This window comes from Achroia grisella, unplaced genomic scaffold (assembly GCF_030625045.1).
Source record: "Achroia grisella isolate CSIRO2021 unplaced genomic scaffold, CSIRO_AGI_Agris_v1 utg874, whole genome shotgun sequence".
NCBI lineage: Eukaryota > Metazoa > Arthropoda > Insecta > Lepidoptera > Pyralidae > Achroia > Achroia grisella.
The window spans coordinates 1,632,326-1,658,023 of record NW_026713051.1 but is presented as its reverse complement, the minus strand read 5'-3'; the positions used below and the strand labels follow the sequence as shown (position 1 = coordinate 1,658,023).

The window sequence follows — 25,698 nt, the reverse complement described above, 5'->3', positions numbered from 1 at the left end:
CAGCGTTGACTCTTTCAATGGACTTAGCCCATATAACTATATTTTAATAAATTACATAGAAGCACTAATTATCCATCCTGTTCTTTGCTTTAATTTAAAAAATGATTGTGGAATGAACTACGCGTGATTACAGCATGAGGTTTTTCTTGAAAGGCATATTAAGTTTGCTTTAGGGTCGGCAACGCGCACACCCTTAGTGTTTCAGGCGTCCATAGGCTACGGTAACCATTTACCATCAGATGGGCCGTATGCTTGTTTGCCACCATCGTAGTAATATACTATTATATAGTAATCATTTTACAAATAGTCAGTTTTGAATAATGACGCCTGAAACAGTAAACATTTAAAATGTAAAAATAAGAAAACACGATAAGCTAATAAGTACAAGTCGTGAAAAATGTATATATGTATACCATATACGCTACAGCATGGTGCGGGTGAGTTTCATTAACTTTTGTTTCACTCTTAAAAATTGCAGCGTTTATGACAGTATTTGAGCTGTACCAATTCGTAATTTTTTAGATCACTGATAACTGTATTAACTTAAATGTAGCAATTGTTAAATGTAAAATTAGTGTCACCCGCACCATGTTACAGCGCACAGAGTATAATAAAGAATTAGTTTGTATGAACTAGTAGTAAGCCTGGAAATTATCAGAGACGATGTGTGATATTGAAGAAAAAATGACGTCTTTTTATTATGGGGTGACGCACTGAAAATTTCCATAAGACTTTTTTATGTTTAAAGTAATATCTGTTGCTTCATTTGTGGCAACATCTTGCCCTATATTATTATTATTATAATCCTGTATGTAAATGTATACCTATACAGGATTACTATAACAAGACAGGGTTTTTGTCCTGATACGTTATTGTAAAATCTGATCAATTCTGACCATAAGTTGTCGAATCTAATTTACAATGTCACAACTTGCATGAATGTAAAGGTCATTGGGCACTTTAGTATGAAACCTATATCCACGGCCTACAGAAAAAAAAATAGAGTGCAAGTTTAGGTAAACCCCTCTAGTTTACGCGTTTATATGTCGCGTTAATACAGACAATGGGATTCAGACCAAAATATGAAAAAGATAATATATTAAGGTCAATTATAATAAGGTTTCGGATATTAATATTGGTAGTTTTGTTTATTTAATATAATGCTTCATTGAAATTGTTTTATCTAAACATTTTACATATAAAATGCTCACGGAATACCAGTTTTATTATTATTATTCATTTTTATTGCAATGGTTAAAAAATAAAAATTGTATAAAATTAATAGCTGGCGTACTTAGGTTGTGGAATGAACTTCATGCCAATGTTTTCTCACGAGACTACAGCATGGGGTTTTTCAAGAAGAGTATTTTAAGGTTTCTTAAGGGTCGGCAACGAGCTCATGACACACCTGGTGTTTTAGGCGTCCATAGGCTACGGTAAACATTTACCATCAGATGGGCCGTATGCTTGTTGTGTGCCACCATAGTAGTATAAAACAAAGTTGGTTAATACTTAACAATTTCAGTTAATTTTATTTTTGTAGGAAATATTTTGTTAATAAATTAGGTTTTGCCCAATAACCTTTATTAATATACTAATTAACATTGAATACAGCTCAAACATTACTACGATTACAATATATTAATTTTATGATAACAGATTAGATTCTTAATTGATATTATATATATGTATATATATTATGTCAACACTATTAACTTACATACATGCATTACTATTGTATAATATCATTCAAAACATGCGCGTAATGCAATAAATAAACATATTTTATAGTAATCTTAAAAGTAATACAATTTACTAGCTGTACCAAATAAAGAAAAATAGTAAATAATCTAGCCAAAGATAACACTTTCACCATTATACCTTCCAATATCTATTTTCCATACAAACTTTCATCCCCTATTATACTTTACCCTTTTAAGGGTAACATTTTAATGGGTAAAATTTTGAATATCATATTTATTTAACAGCCAATAAATTACTTTCAATCTTTTAGCTTTAAAAAATGAAGATATTTCCTTACAAACTTTCATACCCTATTATACTTTACCCACTTTAGGATAACAGTTTGATGGGTAAAACTTTGAATATCATATTTATTTATATTATTTAATAGCCCAAAAAATAACTTCCTAACTTATAGACTTAAAAAATGATGATATTTTGTTTCAAACTTTTAGCTTTAAAAAATGACGATATTGCCTTACAAACTTTCAACCCCTTTTATACTTTACCCGCTTAGGGTAACATTTTGATGGGTAAATCTTTGAAAATCATATATATTTAACAGTCCAAAAAAGAAGTTTCAAACTTCTAGATTTAACAAATTACTCACAAACTTTCATGTCCTCTTTCAATCCCTTACAACCCTTTTTCACATTAAAAAGTAGCCCATGTCCTTTCTTAGTGTCTAGACTATCTGTGTACCAATTTCATTTAAATGAGAAAGCGAAACGGACAGATAGACAGACAGGCTGATAGACAGAGTTAGTTTCACCTTTATAAATTAGTTAGGATTACCGCCATCTGGATTGCGCGCCTCAGGTTCACGCGCAAGCTCAGCTCGTTCGCGGGCAAGCCTCTCTTGTTCGGCCAAAAGCCTTGCTTGTTCGCGCTCAAGCTGTACGCGTTCGCGAGCAAGCGCTTCACGTTGACGGGTAAGAGCCTCTTGTTCACGACGTTGTACGGCTCTTACGTTACGGTGCTCCGCTTGGACCGCCATGTCACTTGCAACGGGCTCAGGATTCCTGAAAAATTGGTTCGCAATCGATGACGTCGGTTTTTTTATGTAACTGAAATATATAGGCTGATGTAAAGCGTCATGTCTCATATCCTGTAATTTGGATATATGCTCATCTTTCAATTAAAACGCGCGGCTGAAACAGACGAGACTGAGGGCAAAAACTGTATCCGTATTTTTGTCGCAACACATTGAAAAGATCGACGGCGGCCGCTCAATCGCAGTTTCATATTTCGTATTATAATAAATAACAAAGTATCCTACATACACTTCAGAACGGTTCAATGTAGAAACTTCAAATCACTACGAAGATCCGTAGCTAATTTTTTTACATTCTAGATATATATTATAACCGTTTGAGTGCCATGTGCTTTTACTCATGTGCCTAAAAATACCAAAAAAAATTTAATTCTGATGTCATATATTTCTGCAAAAATATCTGTATCTCTTCAAAAAAATGTCCAATCGTAATCATAACTTCCTTGCGGAACGCTAGACTGCGACTGATTTTGGGAGCGCCTTTCTGGCAATTGGGAATTGGGGCGCAAGAGGGCGATTGCGTTTGTTGCCGGCAACTTGTAACCGAATTGACAACCGAAATTGTAGCGGATATAGAATAGAATATAACAGAAAAAAATAATTTATTTATACGTACGGAGGTGGAACGAATGCCGGTGCAATGGACATCAAGAACCCAGCCAGCAGGTTGTCAGTGGGGGCGTCAGCCTCAGGGGTCGGCGGCTTGTACTTATATTGGTAGCGGTCGTTACCATTGGCCATGGGCACGGGCACAGGGTTAGATGCGATGCCGTGAACTTCCACGTCAGGAATGACCTGTGAATGGACGAATACATTGTAAAGTAAATAATAATCTCAGGATAAATCACACAGTGCCATCTAAACTCAAGTTAAGGTAGCTAAAGCGTGTGTTATGCGCACTAGATAACTGTTACAAATACATGGATATTTTTTTATCGTAAAAACATATTATACATCGAAGAACCCCGCACGGTTCCCAGTATATGCTATTGCAATTTTGTCAAAAGCAAATGATCCTACGTAATGTTACAAATTACCTAGTATAAAACAAAGATGCGATCGCTGTCTGTCCATCCTTATGTATGTTTAAATCTTTAAAACTACGCAACGAATTTTGAACCCTGTTTTTTTAATAGACAGAGTTTTAAACTTACTTGTTTAATATACATTATTTAAATTATTAACCGGGTCTTAATTATTCGTGTTAAGATCCGGTTAATAATTTAAATAATGTATAGACAGAGTTATTCTAGAGGAAGGTTTATATGTATAATACATGTATTTCCGGGCGAACCGGGGCGAGTAGTATACATATATATATAATTTGTCATACTGTAAAATACTTACGCTATCCAAAAGAAGTCTCTCCATCGGCTTTATGATAACCATGTGACGGATCAGTTCGTCAGGCCATATTTGAAAGACCGTTTTACGCCTAGCAGCGGCTTCAGTTGCAAGCTCCTGTAATTGTATAAGAATTATTATTCACATACAAAACATTCTCTCTATTCAATATTGTATAATAAGCCTAGAGAATCATGATCATTTCTGAAGTGTAAAGTGTTACGCTTACATGTCTAGATGAATTGCCTAGGATTATCTGACTGACTTGATTTCATGTTTATCTTATCACTAGCTGTGCCCGCGACTTCGTTCCCGTGGTTACTAAAATCACTTCCTACATATTTTTTGGCTAACTTGAACCGTTTACGAGCACACAACGGTATACGATATTTTTCATTGCATCCGCTCCTATTGGTCGTAGCGTAATGTTATATACCTTAAACTCTTCGACAAATTGACTATCCAACAGAAAAATATTTTTTCAATTCGAATCAGTAGTTCCTGAGAGTAGTACGTTCAAACAAACAAACTCTTCAGCTTTATAGTTAGTGTAGATATTCCACTGATGTCCAGGCCAGCCATTAGTCAAAAGTAAATAGTCTAATCAGTGTTCGTAATCCGAACCCAAGGCCAGGCCCCACAATCAGCACCTTCACGAGTATGACGGATGAGCCATCCATCATTGTACTCAACCATATTAGAGCCAAGATATTGACCCGGCATTATAGCAAGCATGACTGTATGAAAATCAGTGAAGCAGAATTTGTAATATGTTTGTATTAATTGCTTGGGATGACCACTTACCTGTATCTTAGGATCATTATCATATTTATTAATGAGATCCTTGGCGTTGCCAATGAACCACCTGTACACCTCAGGCTCGCGCCACTTCGCAGTTGTCATGGTGGCATAAATGGTTATCAAATTTTGAAGATTGATATTGGTACTGCGAAAAAAAAAGTTTAATATGAAAATATAAGTAGAATAATCCATTTAAGGGCGGGGGGGGGGGGGGCTTGTTATGTGGCTTACGAATCCTATTGCTAGCAATGTACCATATAGAATTTCTTGCGTTTCGTTTCCCCACCTCTTGGAATTTTTTCCTCCGCTCCGTTGCTATTGCTCTTAGCGTAATGTTATACAGCTTACAGCCTTCCTCGACAAATGGACTATCCAACACAAACCATAATTTTTCAATTCGAACCAGTAGTTCCTGAGATTAGCGCGTTCAAACAAACAAACTCTTCAGGTTTATAATATTAGCATAGATAATATATACCCAGATAGATACAAACAATCATACTCCTGAAAACAAATATTTGTGCCGTGCGAGGAATCGAACCCGCAACTATCAGAAGTAAAACGGTGCTAAACCACTAGATCAGGCCTTCAAACTTATATATAAACTATATACATACACACACATACATTACAAAAAACATATCTAACAATTAATGGGTAGCAAAATGGCCGACACTCAGCATTTACCGTGACAGCTAACTGTCGCGGAACTGGTATTCTGTGCTGCCATGAGTGACATAATGTACAGCTCGGTGTCTCTGTTCCTTTGCCCTACTGCCTGGTCATCCACACCCCCTTGGGGGCGAACTCCTTTGCCCCGGCGTCTACTCCGGGGGCAATATACTCCGGGTGGCTAGTTTTAAGACCCTAGGGCAAGTAGTAAGCAAAAACACCTCTGGGTGGCTAGTTCAAAGCCCCTAGGGCAGGGGGAAAGGGAATTGTTAGTAATGTGAATTGATTATCTTATTGCTAACAAAGTATCATGTTAGGTTGACCTCCACGCGGTTCCCCATGGAAACCATCGTGATAAATTCTCGGTGAATTTGTCACGATGGGCTAAATGACCGGACCTTATACTCATTTTATCATCCTCCACTGGTGCCCCGCCAGCGTAAACCGTTAACGCAGGCAGGTGTACCATTTCATTATCATCTATAAAAAAAAGCCCCTAGGGCAAGTATACATAAAAAAAACTACTTAAACTAGCTTACTAAATGTAGTAGGGATAGTTTTTTTATTTATTTATTTATTTTACATATTTACATTTGTCTTTAGCCCTTTGATAGCTGAAACAATCTCCAACCGCTAGCGACAAATGATACAAGTAAAAATACAAATATAACAAATACAACACTAGTACAAACAAAAATATCATCTTACGTCTTCTCGGCAAATGTTGTAAACAGTGGGTGAGACTGAATCTGCTGCTGCTTGATGTGGGTGAACTCTATTATTTTAGAGACCGCGGTCGGAAAGTTCAGCATCGCTTTTTGCAGCAGCTGGTTAGCGCGCGTCATGTCCCCTACAATAAAATTAAGCTATACAGTGAACCCGCGGTTATCCGACAATCGTTTTGCAGGGTAGTGTCGCACAATCGAATTTGTCGGATCATAGAGGCCTAAGGGGTCCCCTATAGTCCGGATTTTTTTTTACAAAAGAGTACCTTATAATCCGACAAATTACAGGTCCAGTGATAAGGTTCTATGTTATATATGTATGCATGTACAAATATTACTTCATTATGTATGTCAACTATTAAAAGATTCGTTATGAATTAGGTGGTCTAAAATATCACATTTTTCTTGAATTGTCAGTGTTTTGTGCTTTCGCTTCTGAACTGATAGGTAATACACAATGAAAAAAGGCAGTAAACAATGAACACCACTATCTTCATCACATGGAAGTAGTCAAATTCAACTAAGCAATCATAATCAAAACTACCCTACGCGTCGAGTATAACAGTGGTGACACGTACAAGATTAGTTCAAACTTGTACAATCATGCATTAGCGACGATTGTCAAAAACAGATTCAATAATAAATAATAGACCATGTCGGATTACAAGGGGGGCCGGATAAGACAGGGGCCGGATTACCGCGGGTCTATTGTATATGTAATATTGATTAATTTTTATTACAGACAATACTCCATGTTATTTTCTATAATATAATTTCATGATGAATATAGAAGAAAAAACACAATGTTGGTAGTGGTAAGCTGATAAATTAACCTAACGCACATCTACAATATGTATCCTGTAATGCGTGTGGGTTTAGTTTTTCATTATATGCTTTGACAATTTGACTCACGATTTTATTAAATTAATCCTAAGTGATTTCATCATAAAACCTAATATTACAATTCAATTTTTAATGTTAATTATGTATTTCACATAGGAGGAGGTGGATAAGAATTAGAAACAGTGTATCATTACATAGTATAAAACAAAGTCGAGATCAGACTACCTTTCTTCCTGTGAGCGACATGGAAGTGGGCCATGGCATATGAGTATTGCATGTTGTGAAGCAGATCCGCCCGCTTTTCAATCGTCCACAAATTTATAATATCAATGAGCCACTGGTGTTCCCTGGCCCTCAATGCAAACGTGTCAATGAAGAACACCATACCCAACGGATCAGTTGGGTCAATGTTCATTAACATCTTGGCCAATTCCATGGCGGTGCGATGGAACATCGTGTTCGTAAGCATATGGAGATACTTAACCACTGCTACGTGGAAAACACGATTCTCAACACAGGAATATTCCAAGCGGATGTTACCCTAAAATGGGACAAACACACAATTAACTTGTACTCATTCACGCTGTATTAATCGTAAAATCTTTGTACTATACATATATTTCATACATCAACTATATATATATATATATTACAAAGCTTTATAAAAATACTATCTTTTACCCGCGGCTTCACACGTATTGGTCAAAAAAATTTTTTTTTTTTTAATAAAAAGTATCCTATGTTCATTCTGATATCTTCAAGACCATGAATGAAATTTCATGATTATCGGTTCAATCGTTTTTGCTTGAATACGTAACAAACATCCCTACTTTCACATGTATAATATTATTAAGGATGTATAGTAGATACGTTCATATAATATCCTATAAAATGAAGAATTTTGGTAGTTGATGATAATCAAATCAAATCAAAAAATCATTTATTCATACATGACATTATAGCCGCTTATGAACGTTAAATGTTTTGTATTATAATTTATGCCCTACCGTCTAGTGACTATACAGATTCAATTGAGAAAAACTGTTAATAAACTCAATTAAATTTCTTCAATTCAATTCAAAATATCTTTATTCATGTAGGTCCATTACAGACTTTTATGATATGTATACATGTTTGAATTCATTATTTTCACATAATCGATAAACATAACACAACACAAAGAGTTACTATAAAATATACAAAATGGAGTTATAAGGAGAATTTTAAAAATCAAATTTATTCTTCATTTTAATATTACACGGCACAGTTCAATTCATTTATATATATTACTGTTATGTTATATACTTACGTCGCTGAGATTGAACAATGGATGCGACACAAATTGCATATAAGAGATGGCCCTCTCAATCAGCTTCCTTGCTTCGGAATTATCATCCATGCGGAACATCAGATCAGCAATCTGAAATAGCTCATTTACCTAAGTTATGTGTAATTTACCTAAATTAGGTTGTGATGACAGGAGCGGTAGTGTGAATAAACACAAAGAGAGTAGGGTTGGAACTAGTGTTGCCAGGTCCGATTTATTTTAAATCGGTACATGAGGTAAATGAAATCGGGTTTGAAGGTTGCAGATCAGGACAGTAAAGAAAAAACAAGGCTTTTAGAAATAGAAATAATCTTTATTGAAATAAATTTAATAATAATAATTGTGTACTTGGCTTAGGCCCGTACATACCAAGATTACCGGCGAAAGTAGAGAGAAAAAATAATAAAAATTATTATTATTAAATAATAGTAATAATAATAAACTTTATTGGCTAATAAAAATAATAATATAAGCACTTTTTAAGTCTGGGTCTATTTCATTGCGTTTTAAACTACTAGTGCAAGTATAGTATGGTGGTGAGAGTAAACACACACAGTAGGTTTGGAACTAGTGTTGCCATTGTTGCCAGGTTCGATTTGATTTAAATCGGTGAAATGAGGTAAAAAAATCGGGACTTAGGGTTGCAGATCGGGACAGTAAACTAAAGAACAAGGCTTTTAAAAATAGAAATAGAAATAATCTTTATTGTAATAACTTAAATATAATCTCTTTTTAAGTCTGTTTTTAACATATTGCGTTTTAAACTACTAGTGCTTGTAATATATTACTTACTTAAGTTAAATATGTATTTAATCTTCCATAACAATTAATCAGTCTTGTCTAATCTAGTCTTAATCAGACATTTAGCGTCCCGATCAGATACAAATCGGGACGCGTCCCCAGACCCCGAAAATCGGGACGTCCCACACAAATCGGGACACCAGGCAACACTAGACACTTATGTACTAACTGTCACAGGGATGTTAGGAAACTCCGTAATCGTAACTATCGGATATCCGATATATAAAATACTAGCTGTACCCGCGACTTCATCCGCGAAAATAGTGACCTTGACCAAATAATGAATAAAATATTTAATGACCTAACCCAATAAAATCCAAATGAAAAAGTTTCATCTTCAAAAACGACACTTCCATACAAAACTCTTTCAACCCCTTATAACCCGAACGAATTTACATAAAAATATTCATCCCCTATTTTAGGGGTAACATTTTTGTAATTTGATGACTTATTTATTTATATTTAATCAAAGGCCTCATAAATAAGTTTCAAGCTTCTAGCTTCAAAAATGACGAATTTACATAAAAACTTTCATCCCCTATTTTATTTTACCCTCATAAGGGTAAAATTTTCATAAACTTTGATGGTCTATTTATTTATATTTAATCAACAGCCTCAGAAATAAGTTTCAAACTTCTAGCTTCAAAAATAAGGATTTTACATAAAAAAATTCAAGCCCTATTTTATTTTACCCCATTAAGGGTAACATTTTTACAAAATTTGATGGCATATTTATTTATATTCAATCAACAGCCTCAAAAATCAGTTTCTAGCTTCAAAAATGACAAAATTACATAAAAACTTTCATCCCCTATTTTATTTTACGCCCTAAGGGTAAAATTTTTAAAAACTTTGTATATCATATTTATTTATATTTAATTAGCAGTCTGAAAAAGTATCAAGCTTCTAGCTTCAAAAATAACGATTCTTCCATACAATCTTTCATCCCCAATTTCAACACCTTACAACTTTTTTTTCGCATTAAAAAGTAGCCTATCTGTGTCTAGACTATCTGTGTACCAAATTTCGTTTAAATCGGTTCAGTAGTTTTGGCGTGAAAGCGAGACAGACAGACAGACACAGTTACTTTTGCATTTATAATATTAGTAAGGATTCGTAACCGTAACCGAATCCGAAAAAAATTTCGGAATTTGTCGGATAAGGGCGAAGCCTAATTGTGAGGCGTTATAACAACAGACAAGTTGTTTTGATCGGCCGGGCGCAGCCGACACACAAGCTTTTTTGTTTGTTGTCTGCTGTAGTCGTCTTATCACAACTACTCTTAACTAACTTGTGAACAATTTTACTTTTTTGTAACGATCAGATTCGAACTGTCGACCTCTGGGGACTAAATCAGTATTGTACTCTAGATCTACTAGACCACGATCTTTGTGTAGACATATTATAATATAGTAATTAATATTGTTAATTATCAATTAGATTGCATACCTTACCTTTGGTATTCACGAAGTGATTTATAGAGTTGAGAAGTAATAAGGTAATTCGTTATCACACCGATATTCCGAATATTTCGATAGAAATAAAGAAAGAAAATAGTTTATTTGGTACATAACATGTTACTTAATCATCAATAAAATATAAAACGCAATACGATTCGATTTTAATTTACATTCAGGAAACAAGGTAGATATATGTTTGGGCCATTGTCAGGTGCTTGGACCTGTAGCACTTTGACCTACATAGATATATTATCCTCTTTTTTCAGAGTTGGGTACCTAGACCCGTCAGGTCAAGAATTGAAGGATATTCTTGGGGACGATAATAATAATAATAACAGATTTATTGACACCAAATTAAGTATTTACAGTTAGTTATTCTTATAAACTAGTAGCTGTTCCCACGACTTCGTCCGCGTGGAATATAACGTTATTATTCTAAAATAAAAGTAGCCTAAGTTACTCCTTATTACATCAGCTACCTGCCAAAAAAGTCCCGTCAAACTCGGTCCAGCCATTTCAGAGATTAGCCGGAACAAACAGACAGACAGACAAAAATTGTAAAAAAATTATTTTGGTGTAAGTACCGTATGTATATTCATATGCATGTAGTTAAAAACAGTTATTTCAATATTACAAACAGACACTCCAAATTTATTTATATGTATAGATTACATTTTTGTTAAATATGCATCATACATATAATTTACCAGTAGTATCGTATACTAGTCCTAGTCTGTATCGTATAGATATAGACACTATTTTCTTCCAGCTACAACTACGTACAAAATAAAAATGTTGTTATTGTGAAGGTAGCATTACATTTCAACTTAGTGAAAAAAAATTAAGTGTATAATAGTTTTTCTCTCCTCAGGATAGTGTAAACTTTTCAAATGTGTTACTGTTACGTTCATACACGAGTGTGCTACAACCACATAGGATGTGTAGAGGCGTTTCCACTTCAGTTTGGCAAAATCTGCAGATATTTCTTGACAAAAAAACCTTCAGTTTATAGTTCAAATAAATCTACTAACCTCAAGTACTTCATCGGGAAGCACGTTGTACTGGATATCGTCGAATGGGAATCCCATATTGTTCCTGTTGCTAATCACCATATCAATGAATATGCGATGTCTCTTCTGATACAATGCGCTATGGTTGAAGACGAAGTAAGTAATACCGTCTTTACAACGGTCGATGGACATCGACAATCCTGTAAGGATTGCAAAACAGCTCAACAAAATGTTTAATTGTATAACTCAAAGGGTTTTTGACACCCCATTTCAATTTTTGTTAAAAAAAATTGTTTAGAAGGTTGAAAATTTATAGTTGTATGTATATTTTGATGCCATATAAAAGGAATTGTCGTTAAAAAAAAAATATTTTGGGGTGAACCACCCTTAATACTTAGGGGTATAGAAATGAAATATAAACCTATTCTCAGACCTACTGAATATACACATAAAATTTCACCAAAATCGGTCAAGCCGTTTCGGAGGAGTATAAACAGGAAACCCGTGACACGAGAATTTTATATATACCTGACTTTCTACCTCACTACCTGACCACGAAAAGGTTGTTTTGCCATATAAATCAAATTCGATATTAATAAGGGTTGGTGATAGAAGGGTGAAAATTTATGGTTGTACATATGTATTTTTAGAAGATACATAAACAGAATTGTCGTCAAACTTAAAAAAAAAACTTAGGTGTGGTCTAAACACTTACGGGTCTAAAAATTAGTTATAAACCTATTGCCAGACCTACTGATATAAAAAATCATCAAAATCGGTCAAGCCGTTTCAGAGGAGTATAAACACGAAACCTGTGACACGAGAATTTATACATATTATATAAACAACACTGTTGTTGATAGAGAAGTTATAATAATACAATATAATAACAAAAATCAAATACTCACCAAACCTAGCGAAATCTTCGAAATGTTGCGTTTTCACGATCAAGCCTCTTTTTCCAAGCCGGCTGATGTACGGCTGGCGACCACGCCTATAATGAAATAATTGCAAAATACCATCGAAAGAAACTTAGGATTGCAATACAAAATGTTGATAAAAAAGTATCATTTTGTATTTGCAACTTACAAGATATTTTCAGTTTACCTTCCAACTAGTATTCGTTTCAACGTGCGTCCAATTTAATGACATTCGAATATTTAGTACTTTCACTTAATTCCAGAACACGTCTATTACCATCTCTAAGAGTATTGGGATTCTCGGTATCGACATCTATAGCACAGTTGAGTTCCGTAGTCACCTCGAAGAAAAGGTCAAGCTGGCGTCCAAAAACACTCGGTGTGCTTAATAGAGCGAAGCGGTACTTCACTGCGGACCAGAGACCCAATCCCAATCTTTCGGGCGGTATCGAACCACTTAGTTTGAGGCGAGACTTCTGATCGCTTTATGTGTTCTACCGATTATACAACGGACTGTGTTCTGAGGAATTGTTCGACATGATGCCTACGGCCACCTTTTACCATCGCACCACTCGCAATCGTTTGGGAATTCATTCCCACACGCTGGAATCTCGAACAGTGCGGTTTCAGAGGAGCTTCATCCCGCGTATACTTAGGTTGTGGAACTTCCTACCGAGGTTTTCTCACGAGACTACAGCATGGGGGTTTTCAAATTAACACCCCTGTTATCTCTACAAGGGCATATTAAGGTTTCTTAAGGGTCGGCAACGCACACGTGACACCCCTAGTGTTTCAGGCGTCCCTTGGCTACGGTAACCATTTACCATCAGATGGGCCGTATGCCTGTTTGCCACTATAGTAGTATAAAAAAAATAGAAATAAAACAATACCATATTACATAAAATCAGTACTATCAACATTTCTAATAACTAACACCTACCGCCTGACGCCCTCTTCGTCAGCATCCAAAGGTCCAAAGACGCGATATTCCTCATAGGTATAATCCAAATGTTTATTTTGGACTGCCATCAGATTAGACGTCTGAACGACGACAGCAGCAGCAACGGCGGGAGCTGGAGGTCCCAATAATGCATTCACTTCCCTCAGAGAGCGATCTATTTCATCGAGCTAAAATTTTAGAAACATCACATTAAATTCTTCATCATTGGTTGTCATCACCATTATTACATATTATAAAACAAAGTCGCTGTCGGTCCGTCCCTATACTTAAATCTTTAAAAATACGCAACGGATTTTGGAGCAGTTTTTTTAATAGACAGTGATTCAAGAGGAAGGTTTATATATATATATAATACCTGAACCCGTGCGAAACCGGGGCGAGTAGTTATTAATAAGGTAGAGTAGTAAGACCACAAAAGATGGATTGTGTTAATGATGATGAGGTAAGAAAGGGAGTAAACAAGTTGATGACTGCGGACAGGGATGAATGGAAAAGAAAAACATATTACGCCGACACCAAATGAATGGGATAAGGCAGATGATGATGATGGTTGTCATTATTAAAATATTGGACGCAAATCTACAATAAACACAATATTCAAATGATAGTTTTGATTTTTTTTTAATTTTGAATCTTATATTATGTCTTATACCGAGAAATCTCCTGAAGTAGAATCCACAGATGTCCTCTTGCGCCTCCTGTTCTTCTTCTTCTTCTTGCGTTTTTTCTTTTCAGTATTAGTCAAAACAGGTTGCAAATTGTCCGAATCGTCGTTTACATTGACATCCTCCGCTTCCGAATTAGAGCCAGCCAGCAACTGAAAAAAACATTTATATAAATAACATGCAATATTGATGGAATATTATATGGTACTTCTTTTGTTTTGTTTTTAATACACGCAAGTAATTACTTTGTTTTCGTTAGTCGGCCTAGATCTTATTCAGATAATGTAACTATTATTATTAAATAATCTTGCTTTTACTTCATTACTTTTTTAAGACAACCGAAATTCTGAAACCTAAGATATTGATTTGGTTTTAGCGACATCTGCTAAAGTTGTCTTCCTAATTAATAATATTTTTTCCGTATTTAAAGAATATACATAGCATGTAGATGTAGATGATACAGGTGACGGTGACCACGTACCAGTAGTAGGTGCCGCTATTCCATTTACTTGAAAGAATATGTGTCAGTTTAGGAGTCACCTATAAATTACATCACAGCCTACGGTGGAAGGAGTGGGCTGGCTAAGAGTAAGAGTGATAAAGGAGACTTGTGTCTTAAGGTTGGGGCCTGGAGGCAAGCCCATTTGCTTCGGCATTGACTACGGGGGCAACAACCCCCGGGTATCTGGGCTGACAGCTTCGGGTTTAAAATAAAGGAGAGGAAGTGATCTATTATTTAGTCACATTTCAAAATCCATATGTTTGTTTATGTTGCGTTCCACCACGTAGAGGGAGCGATCAAAAATTAAATTCGTGTAAGGAAATTTATAGATTTCCCCTATTACAACAAAGCTGATACAAATGAATAAAAAGTTTTACTAACTCCGTCATAAGCATTACTGGATCCTCTTTCCTTTACGTACAAGGGTTGGTAATCATCAGAATCATCGTCAGGGGGGGGCAGGGTATTGCCACCCATCATTCTGCGTATATTGCGAGAAGACATTATTCTGTAAAAAAAATCCTATTGATAATTATCTATTTTAAGTGAGGTATTATGTATGTAAATATGCATTTAAAAAATAATTAATAGTTTCCAGATTTACCGTCTACTGAATGCCGAGAGACTTCAGCGAACTTAACTCCCAACAGTTCAAAATGTAGGTAACTGTAACAAGTAATAATTATATATAAGTATACACATATATATATATACTTATAAACTAAATGAGATTATTAAATAAGAAACTAATTATCAAAGGACAGTGTAAAGAGAGCAAATTAAGATCAAAATATTTTAGAAATAATATTAAATAAACGATTTTAATATAATCTGAAATGACAAATTCAGGAACTTGTTTCTTTTTTTGTACAGAACATAATATTCTTCTCCTATTTTTTTTTTAATTACTCTTTCTTACTCACATTTACACATGAAATTACAAGTTGCTAGTATTGTTGGCACTGACTGACCGGCAGAATGAAACTGTTTTTTAATCTACACTGTTTTTATAAAGCTGAATAGTTTGGTTATTTTTGTTAAATATGTTAATGTCAGGAACTACTATAACATAAACATTGCAAAAATAGTGAATATTACTTTCTTTTAATGATGCAAGACAAAAAAGAAATGTAACAAAAAACATGCCACTTCGTTGAGATTGGAAGCAAAACTGTGTAATATTTTTCATAATTACATAAGTACCCTCACATAAATCAACTTATAAATAATAATCAAACTACCCATTGTTTACATACATAACATAAGCCTTATAATCTTTAAGTCCCAATTTACATATTAAATAGATTCATACATTGAATTTCATACTTTTATACACTATCTCTGATACACGCCCACATTTCCATGAAATAGTATACCCAAATCACAGAATTACTTAAGGCAAACCAATTACTTTTGGCCACAAATTAGAAATAGAAATATAAATAATCTTTATTCATATAAACTCATTACAAGCACTTTTGAATAGACATATTTTGATTCTACCACTCTTTAGTCTCTGGTATTACTACTTCAGTTGACTCAACAGGTTAATTTCCATCTTTGATTTCAGCGTTGATAGGTCCTGCTTTACTGCCCAGAGCTAAGATCTGATATTCGTGGCGCCTATGTATTTCACAATCCTTTGTTGTCACCCTATATGTACTTGGACCCTATATATCCACAATGGTAGCTTTGAAATAGGCAGGCATCGTTTACCAACTATGTGTAATCTACCAGTGTTTCGCACAATCAGATGCAATGTGTTCATAACACTTACAGAAGTAACACCTTGTGTTAGCAAAATGGCATTTACCACTTCTGTGTGATCTTCCAGTGTCTTCGCACAATCATATGCAATTTGTTCATAACACTTACAGAAGTAACACCTTGCTTTAGCAAAATGGCATTTACCAGTTCTGTGTGATCTTCCAGTGTCTTCACACAATCAGATGCAATGTGTTCATAACACTTACAGAAGTAACGCCTTGCTTTAGCAAAAGGGTTCACCACTTCTGTGTAATCTTCCAGTGTCTTCGCACAAGCAGATGCAATGTGTTCATAACACTTACAGAAGTAACACCTTGCTTTGGCAAAAGGGCATCATTCACCACCTATGTGTAATGTTCCAGTGTCTTCGCACAATCAGATGCAATGTGTTCATAACACTTACAGAAGTAACACCTTGCTTTAACAAAACGGCATCATTCACCACTTTTGTGTAATCTTCTAGTGTCATCGCACAGTCAGATGCAATGTGTCTGTAACACTTACAGAAGTAACACCTTGCTTTAGCAAAAGGGCACTGTTCACCAATTTTGTGTAATCTTCCAGTTTCTTCGCACAATCAGATGCAATTTGTTCATAACACTTACAGAAGTAACGCCTTGCTTTAGCAAAAGGGTTCACCACTTCTGTGTAATCTTCCAGTGTCTTCGCACAATCAGATGCAATGTGTTCATAACACTTACAGAAGTAACGCCTTGCTTTAACAAAAGGGTTCACCACTTCTGTGTAATCTTCCAGTGTCTTTGCACAAACAGATGCAATTTGTTCATAACACTTACAGAAGTAACTCCTTGCTTTAGCAAAAGGGCATTGTTCACCACTTCTGTGTAATCTTCCAGTTTCTTCGCACAATCAGATGCAATTTGTTCATAACACTTACAGAAGTAATGCCTTGCTTTAGAAAAAGGGTTCATCACTTCTGTGTAATCTTCCAGTGTCTTCGCACAAGCAGATGCAATGTGTTCATAACACTTACAGAAGTAACACCTTGCTTTGGCAAAAGGGCATCATTCACCACCTTTGTGTAATGTTCCAGTGTCTTCGCACAATCAGATGCAATGTGTTCATAACACTTACTGAAGTAACACCTTGCTTTAACAAAACGGCATCATTCACCACTTTTGTGTAATCTTCTAGTGTCATCGCACAATCAGATGCAATGTGTCTGTAACACTTACAGAAGTAACACCTTGCTTTAGCAAAAGGGCACTGTTCACCAATTTTGTGTAATCTTCCAGTTTCTTCGCACAATCAGATGCAATTTGTTCATAACATTTACAGAAGTAACGCCTTGCTTTAGCAAAAGGGTTCACCACTTTTGTGTAATCTTCCAGTGTCTTCGCACAATCAGATGCAATATGTTCATAACACTTACAGAAGTAACACCTTGCTTTAGCAAAAGGGCATTGTTCACCACTTTGTGTAATCTTCCAGTGCCTTCGCACAATCCGATGCAATTTGTTCATAACACTTACAGAAGTAACGCCTTGCTTTAGCAAAAGGGTTCACCACTTCTGTGTAACCTTCCAGTGTCTTCTCACAAGCAGATGCAATGTGTTCATAACACTTACAGAAGTAACACCTTGCTTTGGGAAAAGGGCATAGTTCACCACCTTTGTGTAATGTTCCAGTGTCTTCGCACAATCAGATGCAATGTGTTCATAGCACTTACAGAAGTAACGCCCTGCTTTAACAAAAGGGTTCACCACTTCTGTGTAATCTTCCAGTGTCTTTGCACAATCAGATGGAACGTCTCTGTAATGCTTACAGGAGTAACACCTTATGAGCTTAATCTGGATTATATTTATGTATATTTAAATAAAATTACAAAGCAAAGAATTGTCAAATGTAATTTTATATGAGACAACCAAGCGACAAATTTAAGTTGCGCGCGCAGCTTCGCATGCGCGCTGCCTACACAATATGTTCATATATGTATACAGCCATAACCATGATTCAGCAAAAGTGCATCATTCACCACTTTTATGTAATCTTCCAGTATCCTCTTAAAATCAGATGCAATTTGTTCATAACACTTACAGAAGTAACGTCTTGCTTTAGCAAAAGGGTTCACCACTTCTGTGTAATCTTCCAGTGTCTTCGCACAATCAGATGCAATGTGTTCATAACACTTACAGAAGTAACACCTTGCTTTAGCAAAAGGGTTCACCACTTTTGTGTAATCTTCCAGTGTCTTCGCACAATCAGATGCAATATGTTCATAACACTTACAGAAGTAACACCTTGCTTTAGCAAAAGGGCATTGTTCACCACTTTGTGTAATCTTCCAGTGCCTTCGCACAATCAGATGCAATTTGTTCATAACACTTACAGAAGTAATGCCTTGCTTTAGCAAAAGGGTTCACCACTTCTGTGTAATCTTCCAGTGTCTTCGCACAATCAGATGCAATGTGTTCATAACACTTACAGAAGTAACACCTTGCTTTAGCAAAAGGGTTCACCACTTCTGTGTAATTTTCCAGTGTCTTCTCACAAGCAGATGCAATGTGTTCATAACACTTACAGAAGTAACACCTTGCTTTGGCAAAAGGGCATAGTTCACCACCTTTGTGTAATGTTCCAGTGTCTTCCCACAATCAGATGCAATGTGTTCATAGCACTTACAGAAGTAACGCCCTGCTTTAACAAAAGGGTTCACCACTTCTGTGTAATCTTCCAGTGTCTTTGCACAATCAGATGGAACGTCTCTGTAATGCTTACAGAAGTAACACCTTATGAGCTTAATCTGGATTATATTTATGTATATTTAAATAAAATTACAAAGCAAAGGATTGTCAAATGTAATTTTATATGAGACAACCAAGGGACAAATTTAAGTTGCGCGCGCAGCTTCGCATGCGCGCTGCCTACACAATATGTTTATATATGTATACAGCCATAACCATGATTCAGCAAAAGTGCATCATTCACCACTTTTATGTAATCTTCCAGTATCCTCTTACAATCAGATGCAATGTGTTCATAACACTTACAGAAGTAACGCCCTGCTTTAACAAAAGGGTTCACCACTTCTGTATAATCTTCCAGTGTCTTCGCACAATCAGATGCAATGTGTTCATAATACTTACAGAAGTAACACCTTGCTTTAGCAAAAGGGTTCACCACTTTTGTGTAATCTTCCAGTGTCTTCACACAATCAGATGCAATGTGTTCATAACACTTACAGAAGTAACACCTTGCTTTAACAAAACGGCAACATTCACCACTTTTGTATAATCTTCCAGTGTCTTCGCACAATCAGATGCAATGTGTCCATAGCACTTACAGAAGTAACGCCCTGCTTTAACAAAAGGGTTCACCACTTCTGCTTAATCTTCCAGTGTCTTCACACAATCAGATGCAATGTGTTCATAACACTTACAGAAGTAACACCTTGCTTTAACAAAACGGCAACATTCACCACTTTTGTATAATCTTCCAGTGTCTTCGCACAATCAGATGCAATGTGTCCATAGCACTTACAGAAGTAACGCCCTGCTTTAACAAAAGGGTTCACCACTGCTGTGTAATCTTCCAGTGTCTTCGCACAATCAGATGCAATGTGTTCATAACACTTACAGAAGTAACACCTTGCTTTAACAAAACGGCAACATTCACCACTTTTGTATAATCTTCCAGTGTCTTCGCACAATCAGATGCAATGTGTTCATAATACTTACAGAAGTAACACCTTGCTTTAGCAAAAGGGTTCACCACTTTTGTGTAATCTTCCAGTGTCTTCACACAATCAGATGCAATGTGTTCATAACACTTACAGAAGTAACACCTTGCTTTAACAAAACGGCAACATTCACCACTTTTGTATAATCTTCCAGTGTCTTCGCACAATCAGATGCAATGTGTCCATAGCACTTACAGAAGTAACGCCCTGCTTTAACAAAAGGGTTCACCACTTCTGCTTAATCTTCCAGTGTCTTCACACAATCAGATGCAATGTGTTCATAACACTTACAGAAGTAACACCTTGCTTTAACAAAACGGCAACATTCACCACTTTTGTATAATCTTCCAGTGTCTTCGCACAATCAGATGCAATGTGTCCATAGCACTTACAGAAGTAACGCCCTGCTTTAACAAAAGGGTTCACCACTGCTGTGTAATCTTCCAGTGTCTTCGCACAATCAGATGCAATGTGTTCATAACACTTACAGAAGTAACACCTTGCTTTAACAAAACGGCAACATTCACCACTTTTGTATAATCTTCCAGTGTCTTCGCACAATCAGATGCAATTTGTTCATAACACTTACAGAATTAACGCCTTGCTTTAGCTAAAGGGTTCACCACTTTTGTGTAATCTTCCAGTGTCTTCGCACAATCAGATGCAATATGTTCATAACACTTACAGAAGTAACACCTTGCTTTAGCAAAAGGGCATTGTTCACCACTTTGTGTAATCTTCCAGTGCCTTCGCACAATCAGATGCAATTTGTTCATAACACTTACAGAAGTAATGCCTTGCTGTAGCAAAAGGGTTCACCACTTCTGTGTAATCTTCCAGTGTCTTCGCACAATCAGATGCAATGTGTTCATAACACTTACAGAAGTAACACCTTGCTTTAGCAAAAGGGTTCACCACTTCTGTGTAATTTTCCAGTGTCTTCTCACAAGCAGATGCAATGTGTTCATAACACTTACAGAAGTAACACCTTGCTTTGGCAAAAGGGCATAGTTCACCACCTTTGTGTAATGTTCCAGTGTCTTCCCACAATCAGATGCAATGTGTTCATAGCACTTACAGAAGTAACGCCCTGCTTTAACAAAAGGGTTCACCACTTCTGTGTAATCTTCCAGTGTCTTTGCACAATCAGATGGAACGTCTCTGTAATGCTTACAGAAGTAACACCTTATGAGCTTAATCTGGATTATATTTATGTATATTTAAATAAAATTACAAAGCAAAGGATTGTCAAATGTAATTTTATATGAGACAACCAAGGGACAAATTTAAGTTGCGCGCGCAGCTTCGCATGCGCGCTGCCTACACAATATGTTTATATATGTATACAGCCATAACCATGATTCAGCAAAAGTGCATCATTCACCACTTTTATGTAATCTTCCAGTATCCTCTTACAATCAGATGCAATGTGTTCATAACACTTACAGAAGTAACGCCCTGCTTTAACAAAAGGGTTCACCACTTCTGTATAATCTTCCAGTGTCTTCGCACAATCAGATGCAATGTGTTCATAATACTTACAGAAGTAACACCTTGCTTTAGCAAAAGGGTTCACCACTTTTGTGTAATCTTCCAGTGTCTTCACACAATCAGATGCAATGTGTTCATAACACTTACAGAAGTAACACCTTGCTTTAACAAAACGGCAACATTCACCACTTTTGTATAATCTTCCAGTGTCTTCGCACAATCAGATGCAATGTGTCCATAGCACTTACAGAAGTAACGCCCTGCTTTAACAAAAGGGTTCACCACTTCTGCTTAATCTTCCAGTGTCTTCACACAATCAGATGCAATGTGTTCATAACACTTACAGAAGTAACACCTTGCTTTAACAAAACGGCAACATTCACCACTTTTGTATAATCTTCCAGTGTCTTCGCACAATCAGATGCAATGTGTCCATAGCACTTACAGAAGTAACGCCCTGCTTTAACAAAAGGGTTCACCACTGCTGTGTAATCTTCCAGTGTCTTCGCACAATCAGATGCAATGTGTTCATAACACTTACAGAAGTAACACCTTGCTTTAACAAAACGGCAACATTCACCACTTTTGTATAATCTTCCAGTGTCTTCGCACAATCAGATGCAATTTGTTCATAACACTTACAGAATTAACGCCTTGCTTTAGCTAAAGGGTTCACCACTTCTGTGTAATCTTCCAGTGTCTTTGCACAATCAGATGGAACGTGTCTGTAATGCTTACAGAAGTAACACCTTATGGGCTTAATCTGGATTATATTTATGTATATTTAAATAAAATTACAAAGAACAGGGCATATCTAATGTAATTTTATATGAGACAACCAAGTGACATATTTAAGTTGCGCGCGCAGCTTCGCATGCGCGCTGCCTACACAATATGTATATATGTATACAGCCATAACCATGATTCAGCAAAAATGCATCATTCACCACTTTTATGTAATCTTCCAATGTCCTCTTACAATCAGATGCAACGTGTCTGTAACACTTATAGAAGTAACACCTCACTTTAGCAAAAGGGCATTGTTCACCACTTTTGGGTAATCTTCCAGTGTCTTCGCACAATCAGGTGCAATGTGTTCATAACACTTACAGAAGTAACTCCTTGCTTTAACAAAAGGGTTCACCACTTCTGTGTAATCTTACAGTGTTTTCGCACAATCAGATACAATTTGTTCATAACACTTACAGAATTAACGCCTTGCTTTAGCAAAAGGGTTCACCACTTCTGTGTAATCTTCGAGTGTCTTTGCACAATCAGATGGAACGTGTCTGTAATGCTTACAGAAGTAACACCTTATGGGCTTAATCTGGATTATATTTATGTATATTTAAATAAAATTACAAAGCAAAGGATTGTCAAATGTAATTTTATATGAGACAACCAAGCGACAAATTTAAGTTGCGCGCGCAGCTTCGCATGCGCGCTGCCTACACAATATGTTTATATATGTATACAGCCATAACCATGATTCAGCAAAAGTGCATCATTCACCACCTTTATGTAATCTTCCAGTATCCTCTTACAATCAGATGCAATGTGTTCATAACACTTACAGAAGTAACACCTGTTTACCACTTTTGTATAATTTAACAGTGTCTTCGCACAATCAGATGCAATGTGGTCATAACACTTACAGAAGTAACGCCCTGCTTTAACAAAAGGGTTCACCACTTCTGTGTAATCTTACAGTGTTTTCGCACAATCAGATACAATTTGTTCATAACACTTACAGAAGTGACGCCTTGCTTTAGGAAAAGGGTTCATCACTTCTGTGTAATCTTAAAGTGTTTTCACACAATCACATGCAACGTGTCTGTAATACTTACAGAAGTAACACCTTATGGGCTTAATCTGGATTATATTTATGTATATTTAAATAAAATTACAAAGCAAAGGATTATCTGATGTAGTTTTATATGAGACAACCAAGTGACAAATTTAAGTTGCGCGCGCAGCTTCGCATGCGCGCTGCCTACACAATATGTCTATATATGTATACAGCCATAACCATGATTCAGCAAAAATGCATCATTCACCACTTTTATGTAATCTTCCAGTGTCCTCTTACAATCAGATGCAACATGTCTGTAACACTTACAGAAGTAACACTTCGCTTTAGCAAAAGGGCATTGTTCACCACTTTTGGGTAATCTTCCAGTGTCTTCGCACAATCAGGTGCAATGTGTTCATAACACTTACAGAAGTAACTCCTTGCTTTAACAAAAGGGTTCACCACTTCTGTGTAATCTTCCAGTGTCTTTGCACAATCAGATGCAATGTGTTCATAACACTTACAGAAGTAACTCCTTGCGTTAACAAAAGGGTTCACCCTGCTGTGTAATCTTCCAGTGTCTTCGCACAATCAGGTGCAATGTGTTCATAACACTTACAGAAGTAACTCCTTGCTTTAACAAAAGGGTTCACCTCTTCTGTGTAATCTTCCAGTGTCTTCGCACAATCAGATGCAATGTGTTCATAACACTTACAGAAGTAACTCCTTGCGTTAACAAAAGGGTTCACCACTTCTGTGTAATCTTCCAGTGTCTTCGCACAATCAGATGCAATGTGTTCATAACACTAACAGAAGTAACACTTTGCTTTCATAAAAGGGCGTTTTTCACTGGTTTTGTGCAATCTTCCAAAATGTCAAGTCATTCTATTTTATCCTACCAATTTCCATAGGTTCCGTAACATGGAATGGAATATGCTTCTGCACCATGGTATTAGGGTGTAAATGCAAACATATTGCTTGATAGTTGTGAACACTTCTGGAGAGCACTTTTCTAAGTAGATCCTTTGTTCTCGAAAATTTCCTTTTCAACCGCACACACCCCTAACATAAGACTGGACCTAACCTGAACTGACGATGTAAGTCCGAAAAGTTGCACTTCTCAGCTAATAAACTGACAAAATCCTGAAATCATTCACTTTGTAAATGTCGTTTATGAAATTTTTCACTCTGTAAAATTTCATTAATTTCGGGTTCACAAAATTCGTGGAAAACTTGCAGAATTTGTGAAAAACTTCAAATCAATTCAATTTGGCACTTATAAGGATACAATTAAACCATAAGTCTCTTCTCCACATTGAGATAAAATCAATGAACGAGAGCTTTATCAACGTTCGGTTCATCATGGCGGCGGATCGATAGCGCACAGTAATTGTTCCTAATGGTCGGCCATTTGTCGGTTTTTGAATAAAGATAAGTAATAAAGTGCTTACGGGACGTAAGCACTTTATTACTAATATTTGACATGATTTTCACAAAATTACATTTATTGTCCTTAGTCGTCATTAAGACACAAATTGGTTGCGATTGGAAGCAAAAATATATAATATTTTTCATATTTACATAAATACACTCACATAAATCAACTTATAAATAATAATCAAACTACCAATGGGTAGTTATCGTATCTAAGACTTTTTATCTCCTCAGGATGGAGGGTGAACTTTCCAATGGAGATATTTTGTACATATACATGAGTAAACTACAACCACATCGAATAGCCCTTATTAGGGCCATTGATTGTACTAATCCTGGAATATTCTACTAATAATTCAGTGCAAGTAAAATCAATAACCAAACAATTTGTGGCATCCCAGTTAGACAATGAGGTATGCTACAAAAGGCTGTTGGGCGGTTTTGGCCCTAAATTTTTGCAAAATGATCAGCATTTTCATTGTCTTAAACATTAAGTGCTCAGGGACTCATCTCAGTATAATATTTCTGCTGCCTACTTCATTTAGTACCAAGATACAGTTATATAGTTAAGAATAATTGAGAAATTGTGTAAAAATATGAATGCTAAGAATACATAATTGAATTTATATAATATACTGTACAAGTATAATTTACTACTACTTGATTAATATAATACAGAATTTACT

General features: G+C 36.0%; 1 protein-coding gene across 3 annotated transcripts in view; it reads right to left on the bottom strand.

The window, feature by feature from the left end:
• The window catches only part of LOC131853011 (ribosome quality control complex subunit TCF25), a 30,026-nt gene that overhangs the window by 2,799 nt on the left and 1,529 nt on the right, over positions 1-25,698 (bottom strand). For 2 of the 3 annotated variants that reach the window (XM_059203799.1, XM_059203800.1), the window contains exons 2-14: positions 15,433-15,494; positions 15,210-15,336; positions 14,314-14,478; positions 13,641-13,828; positions 12,689-12,774; positions 11,802-11,980; positions 8,492-8,602; positions 7,408-7,723; positions 6,323-6,464; positions 4,946-5,087; positions 4,145-4,258; positions 3,414-3,592; positions 2,539-2,765 (exon numbers count right to left, since the gene is read on the bottom strand). In XM_059203799.1, the coding sequence (XP_059059782.1) occupies positions 2,539-2,765; positions 3,414-3,592; positions 4,145-4,258; positions 4,946-5,087; positions 6,323-6,464; positions 7,408-7,723; positions 8,492-8,602; positions 11,802-11,980; positions 12,689-12,774; positions 13,641-13,828; positions 14,314-14,478; positions 15,210-15,332 (1,972 nt within the window). In that variant the 5' untranslated portion in view covers positions 15,333-15,336; positions 15,433-15,494. Of the gene's footprint in view, positions 1-2,515; positions 2,766-3,413; positions 3,593-4,144; positions 4,259-4,945; positions 5,088-6,322; positions 6,465-7,407; positions 7,724-8,491; positions 8,603-11,801; positions 11,981-12,688; positions 12,775-13,640; positions 13,829-14,313; positions 14,479-15,209; positions 15,337-15,432; positions 15,495-25,698 lie in introns of all 3 variants that reach the window. The other variant, XM_059203801.1, reaches the window with a different exon arrangement.